The 17107-nt window shown below is 49.7% G+C and overlaps 1 protein-coding gene across 6 annotated transcripts in view; it reads right to left on the minus strand.

Moving 5' to 3' along the window:
- The window catches only part of Dpp6 (dipeptidyl peptidase like 6), a 945197-nt gene that overhangs the window by 12415 nt on the left and 915675 nt on the right, over positions 1 to 17107 (minus strand). For all 6 annotated transcript variants that reach the window (XM_074060144.1, XM_074060158.1, XM_074060135.1 and 3 more), the window contains exons 18-20: positions 15421 to 15519; positions 12184 to 12253; positions 9083 to 9277 (exon numbers count right to left, since the gene is read on the minus strand). In XM_074060144.1, coding sequence (XP_073916245.1) covers positions 9083 to 9277; positions 12184 to 12253; positions 15421 to 15519 — 364 coding nt within the window. The remainder of the gene's footprint in view (positions 1 to 9082; positions 9278 to 12183; positions 12254 to 15420; positions 15520 to 17107) is intronic.

Raw genomic sequence — 17107 nt, forward strand, 5'->3', positions numbered from 1 at the left:
ATGGATGGAATTGGAGAACATCATTCTGAGTGAGGTTAGCCTGGCCCAAAAGACCAAAAATCGTATGTTCTCCCTCATATGTGGACATTAGATCAAGGGCAAACACAACAAGGGGATTGGACTTTGAGCACATGATAAAAGCGAGAGCACACAAGGGAGGGGTGAGGATAGGTAAGACACCTAAAAAATTAGCTAGCATTTGTTGCCCTTAACGCAGAGAAACTAAAGCAGATACCTTAAAAGCAACTGAGGCCAATAGGAGAAGGGGACCAGGAACTAGAGAAAAGGTGAGATCAAAAAGAATTAACCTAGAAGGTAACACCCACGCACAGGAAATCAATGTGAGTCAATGCCCTGTATAGCTATCCTTATCTCAACCAGCAAAACCCCTTGTTCCTTCCTATTATTGCTTATACTCTCTCTACAACAAAATTAGAGATAAGGGCAAAATAGTTTCTGCTGGGTATTGAGGCGGGGGAGCGGGAGGGGGTGGAGTGGGTGGTAAGGGCAGGGGTGGGGGCAGGGGGGAGAAATGAACCAAGCCTTGTATGCACATATGAATAATAAAAGAAAAATGAAATAAATAAATAAATAAATAAAAATGACAAGAAAAAAAAAGAAAGAAAATGGTAGTGTCAACAATATCACATTTGCACAGGTCGAGGACAGAACACTATGCACTGAAAGCTGCTGAATAATGGGGACTGGGAGAGTAACGGGGGTCAAACTGACCCACGCAAAGCATATTCACAGCTGGGATACATTGAGAAACCCCTCTGAACACTGACTTTGGAATCAATAACAAAACAGGACTATAAAATAGGTAGAGGGTGTGGGGAGCACTTATGGGAAAGGGAGGTGGATAGAGGAGAAGAAGGAAGGAATATAGTTGATGGCCTTCATATACATAAAGGAAATAGAAATATGTAACCTCTTGTAATTGCTTTAAGTGGAACCTGGAAGGGGTGGTGGGTGAGGGGAGATGGAGGAGGCAAATTGTCACAAATCCTGATGATGAGTACAATGAGTAGATGCTAACAAAATGGGAAAAAGATACCATTGAAAAAAAGACCTGGGGTCTCCTCAGGGAGGGACCCAGATGTTCTGACCACCCCAGGTCAAGCCCTCCTCTCAATAGGTAACACTTTAACAGGGGCGCACAGGCAGCTCTGAGTGTCTTTAACCCACAGAAGATAGGGCAGTGTGCTTCATCAGAAATCTAAGTTTCCAAATGAGAGAGCACAAACCAAACCCAAACAACAGCAACAAGCATGAAGATTAAGGAAGCCAGAGGAGGGAGAGAAAATGTAGCAAACAGAAGAAAACTTTGGGAAAATGATTATTGATGTATTTATAAGGACGAAGTAATGTACTCATTAAACAAAACCAGTATGCTCTTGGGTCAAGAAAGAAGATTAGAAAATTTAACAGAAAGTTTGGTTTTAACTGCCTGTTTTCTTTCCCTGATTTGATTTTTGTGTTATGACTAACTTGGTTGTTAGCTAGGTTGATGTGCTCTTTCTGTCCCTGGCGTGGAGGCGTAATTTAGCAATAACAAATTCACAGGTTCAATGACATACCAGTTGTTTGCATATTATATAGGAAATCCCTTGATGATAATATCTATAAACTGTGGGAGATGGAGGGTAGTGGTTATTAGGCTAGTTATAGATTTTGGGGAATTGGTAAAGGTGGCACTAAAAGGGGAGGTGGGAAAAAGGGAGGTGGTGGGGTAAGAGGTATGGGAGCTGCTGGGTCTTGTGGCCCTTGTACATAACAGAAAGTTTAGAAAACAGGAGATCAAAGATGTATAGAGAATAAATTTAGGAGCATACAAACCAGCATGATAAAAGCTTCAGGATAAACAAATGGAAAAAAAGAAGGGGGGAATCATAAAAAATTATATTAAAAACTGAGACTGCAAGCTTTCCTGAACGGAAGGGCACTAGTCTCTAGATTGAAAAGGCTCGTATCAAGACGCAGCCATGAAACTTTAAAATGCCGTGAACAGAGAGATCCTGTCTCTGAAAGGAAAGAAGAAAGAGGCCATCTATGAAAGGCCAGCACACAGATGGACTCTGTTTTCCTCTCCAGCACTGATGGTAGACAGTTCTAAGACTTCTTAGGTAGAAACTATTATCTGTCTAGATTTTATACCTAGCCAAAATATCAGACCAAGTGTGGGGACAGGAAGAAAGCATTTGTATACATTGTATACACTTTCTAGATATAGGAAGGAATGTATAAATAAAAGGAAAACATGTCTCTAATATTGGCATGGCCCGATATGTGTGTGTCTGTGTGTTGTGTGTGTATGTGCACACACACACTCATGTGTGCTCACAGAAGCTGGCAAAGGAAAGTGCTAAAGGGAATCACAAGTTGAGCCTAGAGACAACCTGTCCCAAAGGATCAGAAAAGGGGGTATAACTCAGTGAACAAAATTGGTATCAATAGATGCCTAGTAAATTTGAGCACTTAGAGGAAATACTAGCAGAAATTTGACTGATCTGAGGAAACAACTGTGCGTATGACCAGTAGACATGTAGAAAAATGGCTGGAGGACAAGGTAATATTTCCAGGCAAAGTTAGAGGACACACAAGTAAGTAGGGCTTCAGAGTATCCTACCCCACTGTGCGATGAATGGTATTTGCAGTGACACCGTGCCTCACCACTGACGGAGGGTAAAGGGAACGGGGTGGTGAAGCATGTACAGAAGAACCAAATCTTCACCTGTCGCAAAAGAAGTCAACAGAGGAGAAACACAAAATAATGACAACTGGGTTCTGAAATCTGGATGGATGCTTGACAACATGGTGAATGGGCTGATGGAGTTGCCTCTGGGGAGCAGAACGGGGTGGGGGGCAGGAGTAAGGAAAGGGGATGGTTGTTGATATTAAGCATTTCTTGGTGGTTGGATTGTGTCCCCGCAAAAACAATTTGCTCAACACCTCAGTCTGTGGCCAACTTTGGAAACAGGGTCCATTGCAGATGGGATTAATTGAGAATGAGGTCACTCTGGAGTTGGCCCTACTGCAATGGTGTCCTAGTAAGAGCAGGGGATACTCAAGGAGAAGCCATGTGAGGACAGAACATTGTAGAAATGCAACTGCAAGCCAAGGGAAGCCAAAGATGGCTGGCAGGTGAAGGAGCAGAGACTGGAGGGGGTGAGAAGGAGCCTCCCCGAGGGTTCAGAGGGAGTGTGGTCTTGCATAGGCCTTTACTATGGTATCCAGCCCTAAAGAATTAATGCTTTTGCTTTTTAAAAGTAGTACTGCAGGTTTGGGGCTTGAAGCCCGTGTATATATGCACCTCTCCCCACTCCCCCGCCAACCCCGACCAAACCTGGCCATATGCTAAGACATACTAAAGGCATGTTTGTGTGTCTGGACATCATCAACATGTTTTTCCATATTTCTGAGTGTTCTCCTCCTGACCCCAACCTTACTATGCAAAAGCCTACCTGGGGATCTGGAGTGGTCTGGCATATGCAACCAGGAGCCTCCCTAGAGCCAAAGGACAGTCTAGATGGTACAGGTGACAAGAGAGAGCTTGTGGGGTGGTGAGGGCTTCAGGGAGAGAGCACAGGTGCATGATAGTAGGTTGTGGTGCAGGGCTTCCTGCTGTATTTGTGCTTCAAGGGTAGGAACAGTCCAGTGGCCTATGTGCCCTTTGGCTGCTGGTGGTTTCTGCCTCTGGGGAGACCAGAGTCCAACGGGAGGGAGGATACGGTGGGCCCTGGCTTCCCTAGACCCCACCCTCCCAGGGTCCCCTCCTGGAAAGGGACTTTCTCAGACCTGATACCTGCTCTTGCTCACTGCTGTCACTACCCCAGGGTACGACACCAAACTTCTATCTCCCTAACCCTGATGGACCTTGTACATGTCCACTTGATTCATCTCTGCTCAACCCACCCATGTCAAATGTTTTCTGCTGGGACTAGAACCTACAAAACTTGCTCACCACCACCAGAATGATAGTTCTGAGAAACAAGGTTGACCTTCCTATCTTCTTGCTTAGAAAAACCTCTTACTATCATCTGGAGCCAATAGGGTAAACAGAGACTCCTTGATGATAGGAGGAAGTGCTCCGCCATCTAGCTGTGTCCCACCTCTGCAGTCCCCATCTATCCCTCATGGTCCACCAACCTCCCTTTCATGCCTGGTCCCCATGATTCATTCACCTCTCCATCACCTCCCGCCCTTCTGTGGGTCCCCTGCACAGCGAGCCTCTGTGTGTCTTTGTGTTACTCTCAGTCTGTGTTCACAATATAGTCTCTGCTTAGAATATGCATCTCCCATTTTTGATCTGGCAAATCCCTATTTACTCTTTAAGGTTGCCCACAGGGCACCTCATCCAAGTAGCCCTTCTAGACTGGGCCACTTGCTTCTGCAGCACCGTGGTCCAAGTGCAGTTTTCATGACTGCCCTCTTCCCTTACATGGGGGACTTTGCTCCTGTCAGCTGCTGATGGGAAGTGGGTCCCACGTGGACTCCAGGAGAAAAAGATCAACTGGAGGAAGATAGCAGAATGTGTTGGGACCAGGAACATTTTGGGAATTAGTGTGGTTGGGCTGGCTTCATGATTTTTAAGCTGGTGGTGAAAGTGTAATGAAAATACAGATCCAGCTCTAAGGATACCTAGTTAAGAGTTCTGTGCCACTGACATTTGAGTATCTGTTTCCTAGGAAGGTGTGTGTGCTTTCTGATGGTGAGAAGTTTGTGACTATTCCTGCACTTTTGTCTTGTGAGTGTCCGTAGTTGAGAGTTGATGTATTGACTGCTTTTTCTAGAATGGCCTCGATCCTGCTTTTGAATAGATGGCTGAGTCTTTATTTGTAGAAAATGGTGTGAGTGTGAAACAGCTTTTGCTGTTTCAGGGCTCAGAGGGGTCAGTCAGATGGAGGCAAGTGCCCATAGGTGAGCCTGGAGGACACCTGACCTCCACCTGAGTCCCCCCATGTCTGGGAGGAGTTGGACAGGTAGGGCAAGGAAAGAGTGACAGAGGCCAGGGAAGAGGACTGAGGAGGAGACAGAGGAGACAAAGGGAAAAGGAGAACCCTCTCATGACTGCTCATGTGACCTCCACCTAATCCCCAAAGGCCACCCTTCCCTTCCCTGGAAAGTATTCTATCATGTACTCTGCTGGCTGCTGGCCTGGCAGCCCTCTGCTCCTCCTCCTTCCAGGTAGAAGCCAAATGTTCCCTTATCCGTGTCCTTCTTCTGTCCAGGAGTGGTCCCCCCACAGCTGGGACCAGGGCCCACCTGGTCTCAGGGTAACCACCTGCACTTCTCTTAATGGTGGTGGCTTCTGGTTCCAGGGTCAGGGAGATGGAAGGACAAGTTTGCTGGTTGCCCCTTGGAGAGTTTTCCTTTCCTTTCTGGAAGTTTCTGGAAGTGACTTCTGCCAGCCTGAATCTACTGGAGGTACACAGAGAAGCATGGAGCTCAGTGCTGCTGACAGCATCCGGTGAGCTGAGGAGTCCACGCTGGGTGGGGTCTACATGGAGAGAGCTTGGGTGCCTGGTGACATTGTTGGTGTCTGGATCCCTTAAACCTGAGTTCTGCTGTTCCTGTGACCTTGAGAGGCAACACACTTCCTTACTCTTAGTGAACACACCAGGCTGTGTGTGTGGTGTGTGTGGTGTGTGTGGTGTGTGGTGTGTGGTGTGTGTGTGTGTGTGTGGTGTGTGTGGTGTGTGTGTGGTGTGTGTGTGTGTGGTGTGTGTGGTGTGTGTGTGTGTGTGTGGTGTGTGTGGTGTGTGGTGTGTGGTGTGTGTGTGTGTGTGTGGTGTGTGTGGTGTGTGTGGTGTGTGGTGTGTGGTGTGTGTGTGGTGTGTGTGTGTGTGTGTGGTGTGTGGTGTGTGTGTGTGTTGTGTGTGGTGTGTGTGGTGTGTGTGGTGTGTGGTGTGTGTGTGTGTGTGTGGTGTGTGTGGTGTGTGTGTGGTGTGTGTGTGTGTGGTGTGTGTGGTGTGTGTGTGGTGTGTGTGGTGTGTGGTGTGTGGTGTGTGTGTGGTGTGTGTGTGTGTGGTGTGTGTGGTGTGTGGTGTGTGTGTATGGTGTGTGTGTGTGTGGTGTGTGTATGGTGTGTGGTGTGTGTGTGTGGTGTGTGTGTGTGTGGTGTGTGTGGTGTGTGTGTGTGGTGTGTGTGTGGTGTGTGTGTGGTGTGTGGTGTGTGTGTGTGTGTGTGGTGTGTGTGGTGTGTGTGGTGTGTGGTGTGTGGTGTGTGTGTGTGGTGTGTGTGTGTGGTGTGTGTGGTGTGTGTGTGTGGTGTGTGTGTGGTGTGTGTGTGGTGTGTGGTGTGTGTGTGTGTGTGTGGTGTGTGTGTGGTGTGTGTGTGTGTGGTGTGTGTGGTGTGTGGTGTGTGTGTATGGTGTGTGTGTGTGTGGTGTGTGTGTGGTGTGTGGTGTGTGTGTGTGTGGTGTGTGTGGTGTGTGGTGTGTGTGTGGTGTGTGTGTGGTGTGTGTGTGGTGTGTGTGGTGTGTGGTGTGTGGTGTGTGTGTGGTGTGTGTGTGTGTGGTGTGTGTGGTGTGTGGTGTGTGTGTATGGTGTGTGTGTGTGTGGTGTGTGTATGGTGTGTGGTGTGTGTGTGTGGTGTGTGTGTGTGTGGTGTGTGTGGTGTGTGTGTGTGGTGTGTGTGTGGTGTGTGTGTGGTGTGTGGTGTGTGTGTGTGTGTGTGGTGTGTGTGGTGTGTGTGGTGTGGTGTGTGTGGTGTGTGTGTGTGGTGTGTGTGTGTGTGGTGTGTGTGGTGTGTGTGTGTGGTGTGTGTGTGGTGTGTGTGTGGTGTGTGGTGTGTGTGTGTGTGTGTGGTGTGTGTGGTGTGTGTGGTGTGTGGTGTGTGTGTGGTGTGTGTGTGGTGTGTGTGTGTGGTGTGTGTGTGTGTGTGGTGTGTGTGTGGTGTGTGTGTGGTGTGTGGTGTGTGTGTATGTGTGTGGTGTGTGTGTGTGTGTGTGGTGTGTGTGTGGTGTGTGTGTGTGTGGTGTGTGGTGTGTGTGTATGGTGTGTGTGTGTGTGGTGTGTGTATGGTGTGTGGTGTGTGTGTGTGTGGTGTGTGTGGTGTGTGGTGTGTGGTGTGTGTGTGTGGTGTGTGTGTGTGTGGTGTGTGTGGTGTGTGTGTGTGGTGTGTGTGTGGTGTGTGTGTGGTGTGTGTGTGTGTGTGGTGTGTGTGTGGTGTGTGGTGTGTGTGTGTGTGGTGTGTGTGTGGTGTGTGGTGTGTGTGGTGTGTGTGGTGTGTGTGTGGTGTGTGGTGTGTGTGTGGTGTGTGTGGTGTGTGGTGTGTGGGGTGTGTGTGGTGTGTGGTGTGTGGTGTGTGTGTGGTGTGTGGTGTGTGTGTGGTGTGTGTGTATGTGGTGTGTGTGTGGTGTGTGTGTGGTGTGTGGTGTGTGTGTGTGGTGTGTGTGTATGTGGTGTGTGTGTATGTGGTGTGTGTGTGGTGTGTGGTGTGTGGTGTGTGTGTGTGGTGTGTGTGTGGTGTGTGTGGTGTGTGTGTGTGTGTGGTGTGTGGTGTGTGTGTGTGTGTGGTGTGTGTGTGTGGTGTGTGTGTGGTGTGTGGTGTGTGTGTGTGTGTGGTGTGTGTGTGTGGTGTGTGGTGTGTGTGTGGTGTGTGTGTGGTGTGTGTGTGGTGTGTGTGTGGTGTGTGTGTGGTGTGTGTGTGTGTGGTGTGTGTGTGGTGTGTGTGTGGTGTGTGTGTGGTGTGTGTGTGGTGTGTGTGTGGTGTGTGGTGTGTGTGTGTGTGTGGTGTGTGTGTGGTGTGGACTTCAGGCAATCGCATGTCACAGACACAGTTTCCCTGACTGTCTGGCCCCCATGATTCCTCCCTCTGTGCCTTCTGTCTGTAATCCACACAGAGAACAACGTCTTTGCCTTTCCTTTCTTCAGCTGACTCAGATCTCCCCAAGGGAGAGAGCATTCACCTTCTCACTCATTGCTTCTCTGGTTAAAATTCATTTGCCCAGTGAAACCAATATTTTCAAAAACAATAGAAAATTTTGCAGAGTCAGTGAGGGCAACTCTTCTAAAGCTGAGAAGCACCCTGGATGACACCAGGAGTGAGATGCTGTGGGGCCGCAGCCTTCAGTGCACACGCACGAGCTTAGCCATCTCCCCTCATATGCCCAGGTCTAGCACACCACTCCCGCCCCTTGCCCCATCAGGATGAAGACACTGTCATCATCATGGGGTTCCTGTCACATGTGCTCTTCCTTGTCCTTGTCACCATTCCAAGCCTGTGATTCTGTGTGGGAGGTCACACTGTTCACACACCATCGCTCGGTGGTGAGTCACACGAGCTCTGTGTTCCTCTATGCCGTAAACTGGTGAAAACTCTATTTCTCCAGAGTTAGCATGGCACACCTTCTTCTTCATGTACTTTTTTATATCTGTTTTTATTTATTTATTTGGTAGTACTGGGGTTTGAACTTGGGGCTTTGCACGTGCCAGGCGCTCTACCACTTGAGCCACTCCTCCAGCCTTTATGTACTTTTTTATGTTTAGGGCAACAATAAAATTCAAAAGACGATTTTGAGCACCTGGCCACTGGCACTGAGCTCTTGTTCTCAGGGTGTTCACTTGCTGGGTCTTGTTGACTTGGTGACAAGGATGTAGAGGAGAGGAAATCCCCTCTGAATCCAGGAGGGCATGTCCCACTTGCCTTCCAGATGTTTCCAGGGTCTTCTGCTCGTAGTGAGGGTGACCCTTGGCCTGGCCCCACTCTCACTGTATTCCCTCTGTCCCTCCCTCCTGAGGCCTGGAAAAGATGTGTGTGGACAGTGGCCAAGGTTGATGACTGCAGCACAGAGAAGCCATGCAGACCCAGCTCACAATCTGTGCTCGTAGCTCTGTGCTTTGGTCAACTCAACACACAAGCCACTGGCTGTGGGAAAACTAGTATACAGGTCTCTAGGAGATTTTCCTAACAGATGAGACTTGTTTTGGATTTGCCACAGAGCATCCTGAGAGCAGACTACATGCAAAACACGTGCACTGACCACAAGCATCCACGGATGGACCCGAGGCGCAGCCCTTGTCAGAGAGCGCGTCCCCTCCACCTGCTTTGCCCCGTCCCAGCCCGTGAGCTGCTCACCGCACAGCCTCCATCTGGTCCCTCTCCTCCAGGGAGCCCAGCCGCTTTCTCACTTCATGCAGGAGCTTGGTTCCTTGGAAACCGCTGCCTCGGCCGTCGCACTTGACTACCACCGCTCCGTGACTGCTCACCAGCACCGTTTCCCAGGTCACCTCAAATTTCTCCGCCACACTCTGGCTCCCAGGGGTGCCATCCCTAGAAGAGACAGTCGGGGCCTCAGTGCACTGGGGGTAGGCTGTGCCTGTTCTGTGTCTGATGGCTCCTTCCTAAGGAATCTTTCCCTTTATCCTGTGCCCTGTGCTGACGCCACAGCTCAGGGGCTGCTGCCCAGGGTAGGTGAGCACCATTACCTCACACCGCTTGGGCAATGAGGAAAAATAAGTGAGCACAGCATCTGGGCCCCGTCCTATACGCAGGCACCACAAAGCCAGTCACCTTTTGGTGAGTGTTTCCTTCAGGAAGAGACCCTTCTTGTTTCCCCTGGCTACAGATCTCAGGCTGCAACCCCATTGCCCATCACATGACGGCCAAGGATATGATGACTCCTGCAGCGGCACCCTGGCTTGGAGAAATTCTCTCTCTTTTGGCAAAGTTGGGAGAAACAGCACAGGGGCTGTCATGGTGACTTTCTCCCTGCGCCCCTCCTGGCTGTGCTCAGCTCTTCCCTTCCTCACTCAGTGACATCTCTAGGGGGACTTTACCCCCTGGAAAGTGGCCAGCACTACAGACAGGGCCAGTCTCCATGGAAGAAGGTGGTCAAATCTACATGGCACACAACGAATGAGGAGGGCTCTTCACTTACAACCGTGTATCAGTTAACTTGGAACTGTGTTCTGGTAGTGATGTTATCACTATATGCACATCAGAGAGTGAGCGTACACAAATAAAGATGGCTATGATGTCACTTGGTGATGTAATCTTAAGGGACCACTGTCATATATGCCTGTCAAGAACTGAAATGATAATCTCATTATAGTGTTAAAAATCACACCTAATGGTGCCGTGACAGATCCAATCATGCCCACACTAGGGAAGAAAAGAGGTGGCATTCTGATCCCTGGGCACCTGCTCCCTTCTCAGGAAAAGCTGATGACAGCATTCATGCCACTCCCTTCATAACCCCGCCTTGGTAACACCCAGGCCCAGACCTGCTTGGGGAGAAGACACCTTTAGAACAAGAGCTCCCCTGCTCCATTTGTTGCCCATCGAATGCTGTCTCCTGCTTGCTCTGAGAACTTTTTGGTTATTTGCAAATGGTACTGAGTTGGAAAAGAACCTATAGATTTGGTTACCCACTGCCTAGGTCATGTTGGCTTTCTGCCAGTAACTCAGGGGTGTAGGGAAGGTGGGTGTAGGGAAGGTGGTGTAGGGAATGGGGCAGGAAAGAGTGTGGCCTGAAACAGCTGTGTGTGAGGCCTAAAGGGTCAGTGTTATGCTATGATACTGCTCTAAGTGAAGTCTGGCTTTTATTTTCTTTTGGACTCCTTTTTTAAGTGGGCACCATCTCGTGTAGAGCCTGTGGAATCTTGAGGGTCCCCATCAAATCTCCTTGCTGTCACATTTGAAGTCATAGCCGGAAACAAGCAAGCAGAAAGGTCACTTTATGTGCTGGCCAGCGAGGCCAGGCAGCAGCCACATTGCATATGCACGTTGGTTTAGAGCTTCTCCTAAATGAACACTCCCTCCCCTTGAAGCGGCAGCACCACATCTACTTCTGAAAGGATAGGGAATGGTTTTTAAACTGAGAAGCATTTCGGGATTTCCTTTGAGATTCCTGGAGATACAGAGTACAGGGGAAGAAAGCTGCTTTTGAAGTCATTAGCATCCGTTAAAATATGAAACTCTGGCTTGGTAAGGGGAAAGGAAGCAGTGTGAGATATGTGGGTGGTGTGTACATATGTAAGTGCGTGTGTGTGCGGGTGGGAGACATTGGCAAAATGTGAAGCCATCTAGGTATTAAGGGAAGGAGGTTAATTACAGAGCAGAGTAAGTTACTGGAGTCTGTCACACATCTTTGTAATGAAGCCTGTTTGTGATGAAGCCTGTGGGTTAATTGCAAAATGCACAAGGTACTGCAGTCTATGCTATGGGCTTCTTTATAAATGAAGCCTTTTTGGAACCAAGGGACTAAGCCCCTGGGTCTAGTAGGGCAGGCTATCAGGGTTAACAGGTTCCATCTGGGAGCTAGGCATTCACTCAGTGGTCATTGCCCTCATTGTCCTTAATGCAGCCCCAGTGCAGGCCTGCACTCTAGCCTGGCCCCTTCAAGACAGCCTGCTGGGGAGACAGGGTCTCCTAGAGGCCAGGGGAGTTCTGTGGGTCTCGGAGGACAGGTGGGAGGTGGACAGTGCTAACTCTCTTGGTTCAAAGTGTTTCTGGGAGGGAGAGTGCAGGCTAACCCAGCTATGCGTGGGGGTGTTGGTATTTGAAGTGTGGCATCAGAGTGCAGGTGCATGGAACCCCAGGCAGACCTGCCACCTTCCCAGAGCACTTGAGAGGTTATTCTCACAGTCTAACCTGGAGAGGGTCTGCTAGGTAACAGAAAGAATGGCTGCAATAACCCTTTGCTGACCCACAGTGTTCAGGACAGTCTCTGGGAGTCACAGGGCTCCTACAGTGAGAAGTCAGCCATCTAACATGCTTGGCAGCATGCAGGTTTGTGTCCTGGGCCATCACGAGTCTGTTTCTTGGGCTGGCCCCCTGCCTCCTGCAGGGTGCCCGTCCTACCCTTTCTAAATCCTTTGCCAGCCACCCCTGGTGTCTGACTTAAGACTCGCTGTTGTGCAAGCAGACTGTCCAGGAGTAGACTGGGAAGGGGCACAGATCCAGAACTCCCCTTCAACCTTCTGGATCTCTAGGAGTTATGAAAAGGACTTGACCTTTGCTGATGGGCTAGCCTGTTTTAAGGGTTGAGCCAGTCTAGACGGTAATTGCAAAGTAGAATACAATGCTGGAGAATGATGACAAAAAATTGGAATAAGATGTTATTTGAACAATATCACTCCCACTTATCTTTCCTAAAAAGTTTGATATTCTCCTTTCATGGTGTCCCTGAGTTCCCAAGCAGATAACCAGAGACAGAAAGAGGCAGCAGTACTTACACCACCAGGAGCAAGGGGTAGTGGGCTGTGTCGGTGAAGGTGGCTGGCTTCAGGATCTGCATTGGCAAGTCTGGGGAGAGACAGGACATAGCCGAGTAAGGGACAGCTGGACAGGATAGTATACACCACAACATGCCTGAGTCATCTGTGGGGACCCTGGAGGAGGCCTGAGTGGCAAGTCCACAGAAATTGCTGGCCAGACTTTCATCTCAGACTCTGGTCTGCTGTGTGGCCTTGGGCAAGTCAACTGACCTCCGTGAGGTCTAGTTTCTGGTCTGAAGCTTAAACTCAACCTTGCATAGGGGAGCACATTGACACTGGAAGAACTGCTGGCCTGGTGCAGAGTTCCATACAGCTGGCAATGAGACCTGCAAAGGGCGACTGACCATGACTGTATTGACATTTGGAAGCAGTGGGTTTTGGGAAATGAGAAGACAGAGGGGTGGGAGCTGAAGAAGGCTGTGGTGGGTGGTGAGAGCCACTGGGTACCTCCAGGCCAGGTGGCTCTGCCAGTCTGTGTTTGAATGTTCCATGCTGGGTAGATTTGACTGTCTGCTGGAGCCACAAGGAGAGGACCCTGGGGAAGGAGTTGGTGCAGCCCCTTTGTTCCTGCAGCCACCAAGGTCACTGGGTTTGGTCTTTAATAATGTGAGATTTAGTTCAGGTTTGGGGGGGGTGAATAAGAACCAAGCCACACCAAATTGTTCCACCAGTTTCTTTGTTCACCTTCCTGACCAAGCTAAGAATTTGTTTATTGACATTAACTACAGTCCAGATAACCAAGGGCACAGCAATTAAATTGGAATTAGTGGCTTTTCAATACAATTACTAAGCAGATACACCCCGGGCTGGATGGCCTCCTCTTACACAGCTTCTCATTACTGATGCAGGCTGAATGTTAATGGCTTGCAAATTGGATCAGTGGCCCAGGGACTGGCGGAGAGGCAGGCATTGGGCTTCATCACTTATATCCATAAAACATGGTGTGGGCTGATTCTGCCCCTGAGAAGCCAGAGGGCAGGCCTTGGGAAGCAGCTTCCTAGCTGCCACACTTCAGGGAGGCTTCCTGCAGACTGTTTGTTTTTCTGAGCAGCCTTAGCCTCAGGTAGCAGCAATGCAAAACTGAAACACAAACAAGTCTGTAGGGCCACGTCACTCAGATTTTCTTTGATCCCAAAGGATGACTTCCCCAGGTCAGTCCTTGACATGTGGCTGCATCGTCTCCTGCCTCAGTGCCCGCTTCCTTCCAAGCAGAGCGGTCCTGGGGACCACTGAATGCAGGACTGGAAAGCCGGTGTTGCCAGTGGGAGTGTCCATTGCTCAACTCTGAGGGGAGGGGACAATGTTCCTATGTCAGAGCTATGGTGTTTGGAAAGGTTGTCATGGTGACAGTGGCAGGAGGAGGGGGCATCATCAGCTTCGGGGGGAGAGTAATCCTTGGGAGAAGGCAGCCTGGCTTCTGGCTGCATGGACTGAGGGGCAAGGATGCCAAAAGACAGCACACGAGGACAAGGACACCATATCCCATGGCATAAGCACGTTGCTTGGCCAAAGCAAATTGCTACAACCTTCACTCATGGTTTTCTTAAGTTTATTTCTTCTTCCTCCTCAAAAACCCTCTTCATTTCCTTCTCTGTTCCTTTCCTCAGAGCAGCGACATGGGGGCGCTCTAAAAGAGGAAGCCCCTTGGCTTGTGGTCGGGGAGGACTTAGGAATCTTATTCCCAGATGTCTCTGACTTCCAGAGGTGGCTATATGTCCCCACGGGGCAATACATCATTTCTGGCCATGTTCAGACAAGTTCCAATAGAGTGTGATTTCACAGACCCAAATGAGGGACTGGACTGGGGTGTTTTTTAGTGAGTGGGCTGGGGGTACTGCAGAGGTGGTTGGTGAGGCCCTGGTCACACCCCGGGAACCCTGTGGGCTGGTAGTCCAATATGCTTCTTCTTGCCTCAGCCTCTCCTCTGGATAGTGCTCTGACCTTTCCTGTGCCAACCTAAAGCCCACTGTAGGATCCCCTTTAAGTCCCACAGTCCAGGGAACCTTCCCGTGTGACCTGGTCTGTCCTCTGAACACTGCCATTTGCTTTCTGTTCTGAATGAAAAACTTCAAAGTCTGCACTGTTGGCTGGCTGCTTGTTTCACAGGGGGTGTGTGTGAGTGGGGGGGGGTGTTGGTTCCTGCTTTTCAGAGTACATGGTTTACAAGGTGGCCGTGTCTTCTCCAAACTGCCAAGCATAAAGGTATCTGCTAACACTCCGGGGCTCAGCAACCAGTGACAAGCCACAGTCCTCCTCAATGTTCAGGGCAGCCACAGGCCTTCCAGAGATGCTCAGGCAAGCCATGCTGCTCTGCCTTGCCCTTCAGGGCAGTCTCGATGCTCTTCCACTGAGCCTGACCACCTTCTCCTTCTCTCCAGCAAAAACTCTGGCAGTGACTGTGGGTCAGGCAGAGATTGCCCGAGGGGAGGCCTACAGACCACCTCCTGGGATCTGAATGAGGGGCTCAAGACAATTTATTTAGCACCAACCATAGACGAAAAGGCTGCCCTTGATAGGCAGGCACCTCTGAGCCTGAGGGACACCAGAGTCCCGGGAAAGGCAGTGAGGTCTGCCGTGGGCCTTTTACATGGGGTGAGTGCCAGAGAACTCCAGAGCTGACTGGGTCGAACTGCACGGGGCTGGGTGGTGAGGCTATGAGAACTCTCCCATGGGAGCTGAGAGCCTGTTTCCAGCTAGCACTCAAGGATCTCATGTCTGCTGCAGAGACAGTACTCATGCAGACGTAGAAAGCGGCCCAGTAAGCAGATGGAAAGCTGAAGATGGGTGAGTGACAGGACTCTCAGGTTGTAACAGTTCACACAACCTCAATCCCACATTTCTCCCCATCTGCCCAGTCAGCGTCTGAGGCAGGGGGCTGAGGTCATGAAGACATGAGACAGAAGAGGATCTCCCCAAAGGAGGGTGTTTACCCAGGATGGCTCTGTGTCTTGTTTGTCAGAAGACCCCCATTGGCCTCTGGAGGGCAGAGATCACGGGCTCCGCTTGGCCTTTGTTTGTCACCACAATGGGCATCTTGGTTGTGGACGCAGGGAGCTGGATGCAGGATGGTGGTCAGGCAGGGAGGTGCATGAGTGTGACCAGGGTCCCCTGTGCTTAGTGGCCAATGGCTGCTGTATGGCTGTGTAAGAGCAGATGCTGTGCTGTTCTTTTACAGGGAAGACAAGGAGCACTTACTATAGTCATCGATCTCAATTTTTTTGTATTCGATCTTCGGCATCTGCCGGTCACTAATGGCCTTCTGTACATGGTCGTTGGTTTCCAGGTCAAAGATCTCTGAAGGGGAGAAAACAAAAACACCTTGAGATTCTGTGATCCTTTGCTGAATACCTACATGGGAAGAGGGTTCTCATGAGAATCACATACTGCTCCCAATGCCAGCCCCGGAGACAGTCCGTGTCATTCCTATTGTGTGCACCCCAAATTTAGGCATGAAACAATTCACTCAAGTTAGGTCTCAAATCAGGAACTTAGCCTGATGAGAGAGACTCCCCAGTCAATCAGCCACCTGGTCTTCTCTCTTCTGTTCCTTTTTTTCTGTATGGCATTTTCCCACTTACATGTATAGGCTTTAGTAAGGTTCTTCTCAGGATGGTTGGTTTTAGGACAACTCTTAGGACAAATGCAGTGGCCAAAATAACCGGGGAAGGAAAGGAGATACTGATGTGTTATGTTTATTAATTCACCACCCCAAAGGATGTGTATTTCTTACCTAAATCCAAGGTTGGAAACCTTAACTTGGTGATTGTATGCGTATACAGTAAAGTCCCTCAAAAGTGATAATTTACACACAGTGGGACTGGCCCTTCTCTCTTGTGTTAGGGAGAGTCAGGGTGAGTCTGCACCAGGCTTAGCTGCTTGGGCCTCTGTTCCTCAGGTTGTAGCACACACATGCTTTCCTTATGAAATTTCTCCAGTTGGAAGGAAATCCCCCTCATCAGCCCACATTACTAACTTACTGAAATGACCATTCTACTTTGTTTTACCACCTAATATGCAAAATTCTGGGCGGCCTCTGCAGAAATTTCATCTTAAGGGACTGCTTTTGGCTGGTCACCTCCCTCAGAGAACTAGAGTTGGTGACTGTTTTAAAGAGTAAAGCAACGTCGTGGCTTTACAGTGAACACGGTGTCACAGAGCACTCCCCCGGGGACACCCTTTAGAGGGAAGCTCCTCTACAGGTGTTTGTTTCTCGGAGGCAGCTGGAGGTGAGCTTACGACTTATTACAAAGAAACTTTGGCGGTGAAGGTTTTATCTGAGGAGCACAGCACCTGACTCCAGGTTCCTCCCCATTAATAGGAACAGGAACGGCACACTTGTGGAGAGAGATGAGGGAGCAAGGTTCCCATGCTTGTGATGAGCTGATAAGCAACAGAAAATGACTTGCAGGTTGCTGGACACACATACGAACATTAAGTTTTGATGAAAAGGGGAGGGGAGAAGTGGAAAGCTAGTTTTCCAGTAGGTAGAGTTTAAACAAACCCAAAGTTGGACCACCAGTTTGAGATTCTGAAGACCACATAGCAGTGGTCTTTCTTGTAGATGACAAGAAGGGACATTGTGTCTGTGCGGTTTGGGGCCTGGGCTGGAACAGCCTAAAGGAAGTCTGAGTAGACTGGACCTCCACTCTGACAGCTGGTGGTTTGGCTGGAGTCATCTGCACAGGTGAGTGAGGGCACTGTATGGGGGCCGGCTTATGTATACTCAACCTGCTTCACACCCCACAGTCCTGAGAGATCTGGGCTCTCACGTTGCTGAGCCAAATGCCCTCGGACCTTTAAAGCAACAGTTAGCACCGTGAGCATCTGTGAAGAAGGGCTGGCTTATGAGGCTTCCCTTACCATCCCTGTTCTAGTCACATTT

This window comes from Castor canadensis, chromosome 2 (assembly GCF_047511655.1).
Source record: "Castor canadensis chromosome 2, mCasCan1.hap1v2, whole genome shotgun sequence".
NCBI classification, from domain to species: Eukaryota; Metazoa; Chordata; class Mammalia; order Rodentia; family Castoridae; genus Castor; species Castor canadensis.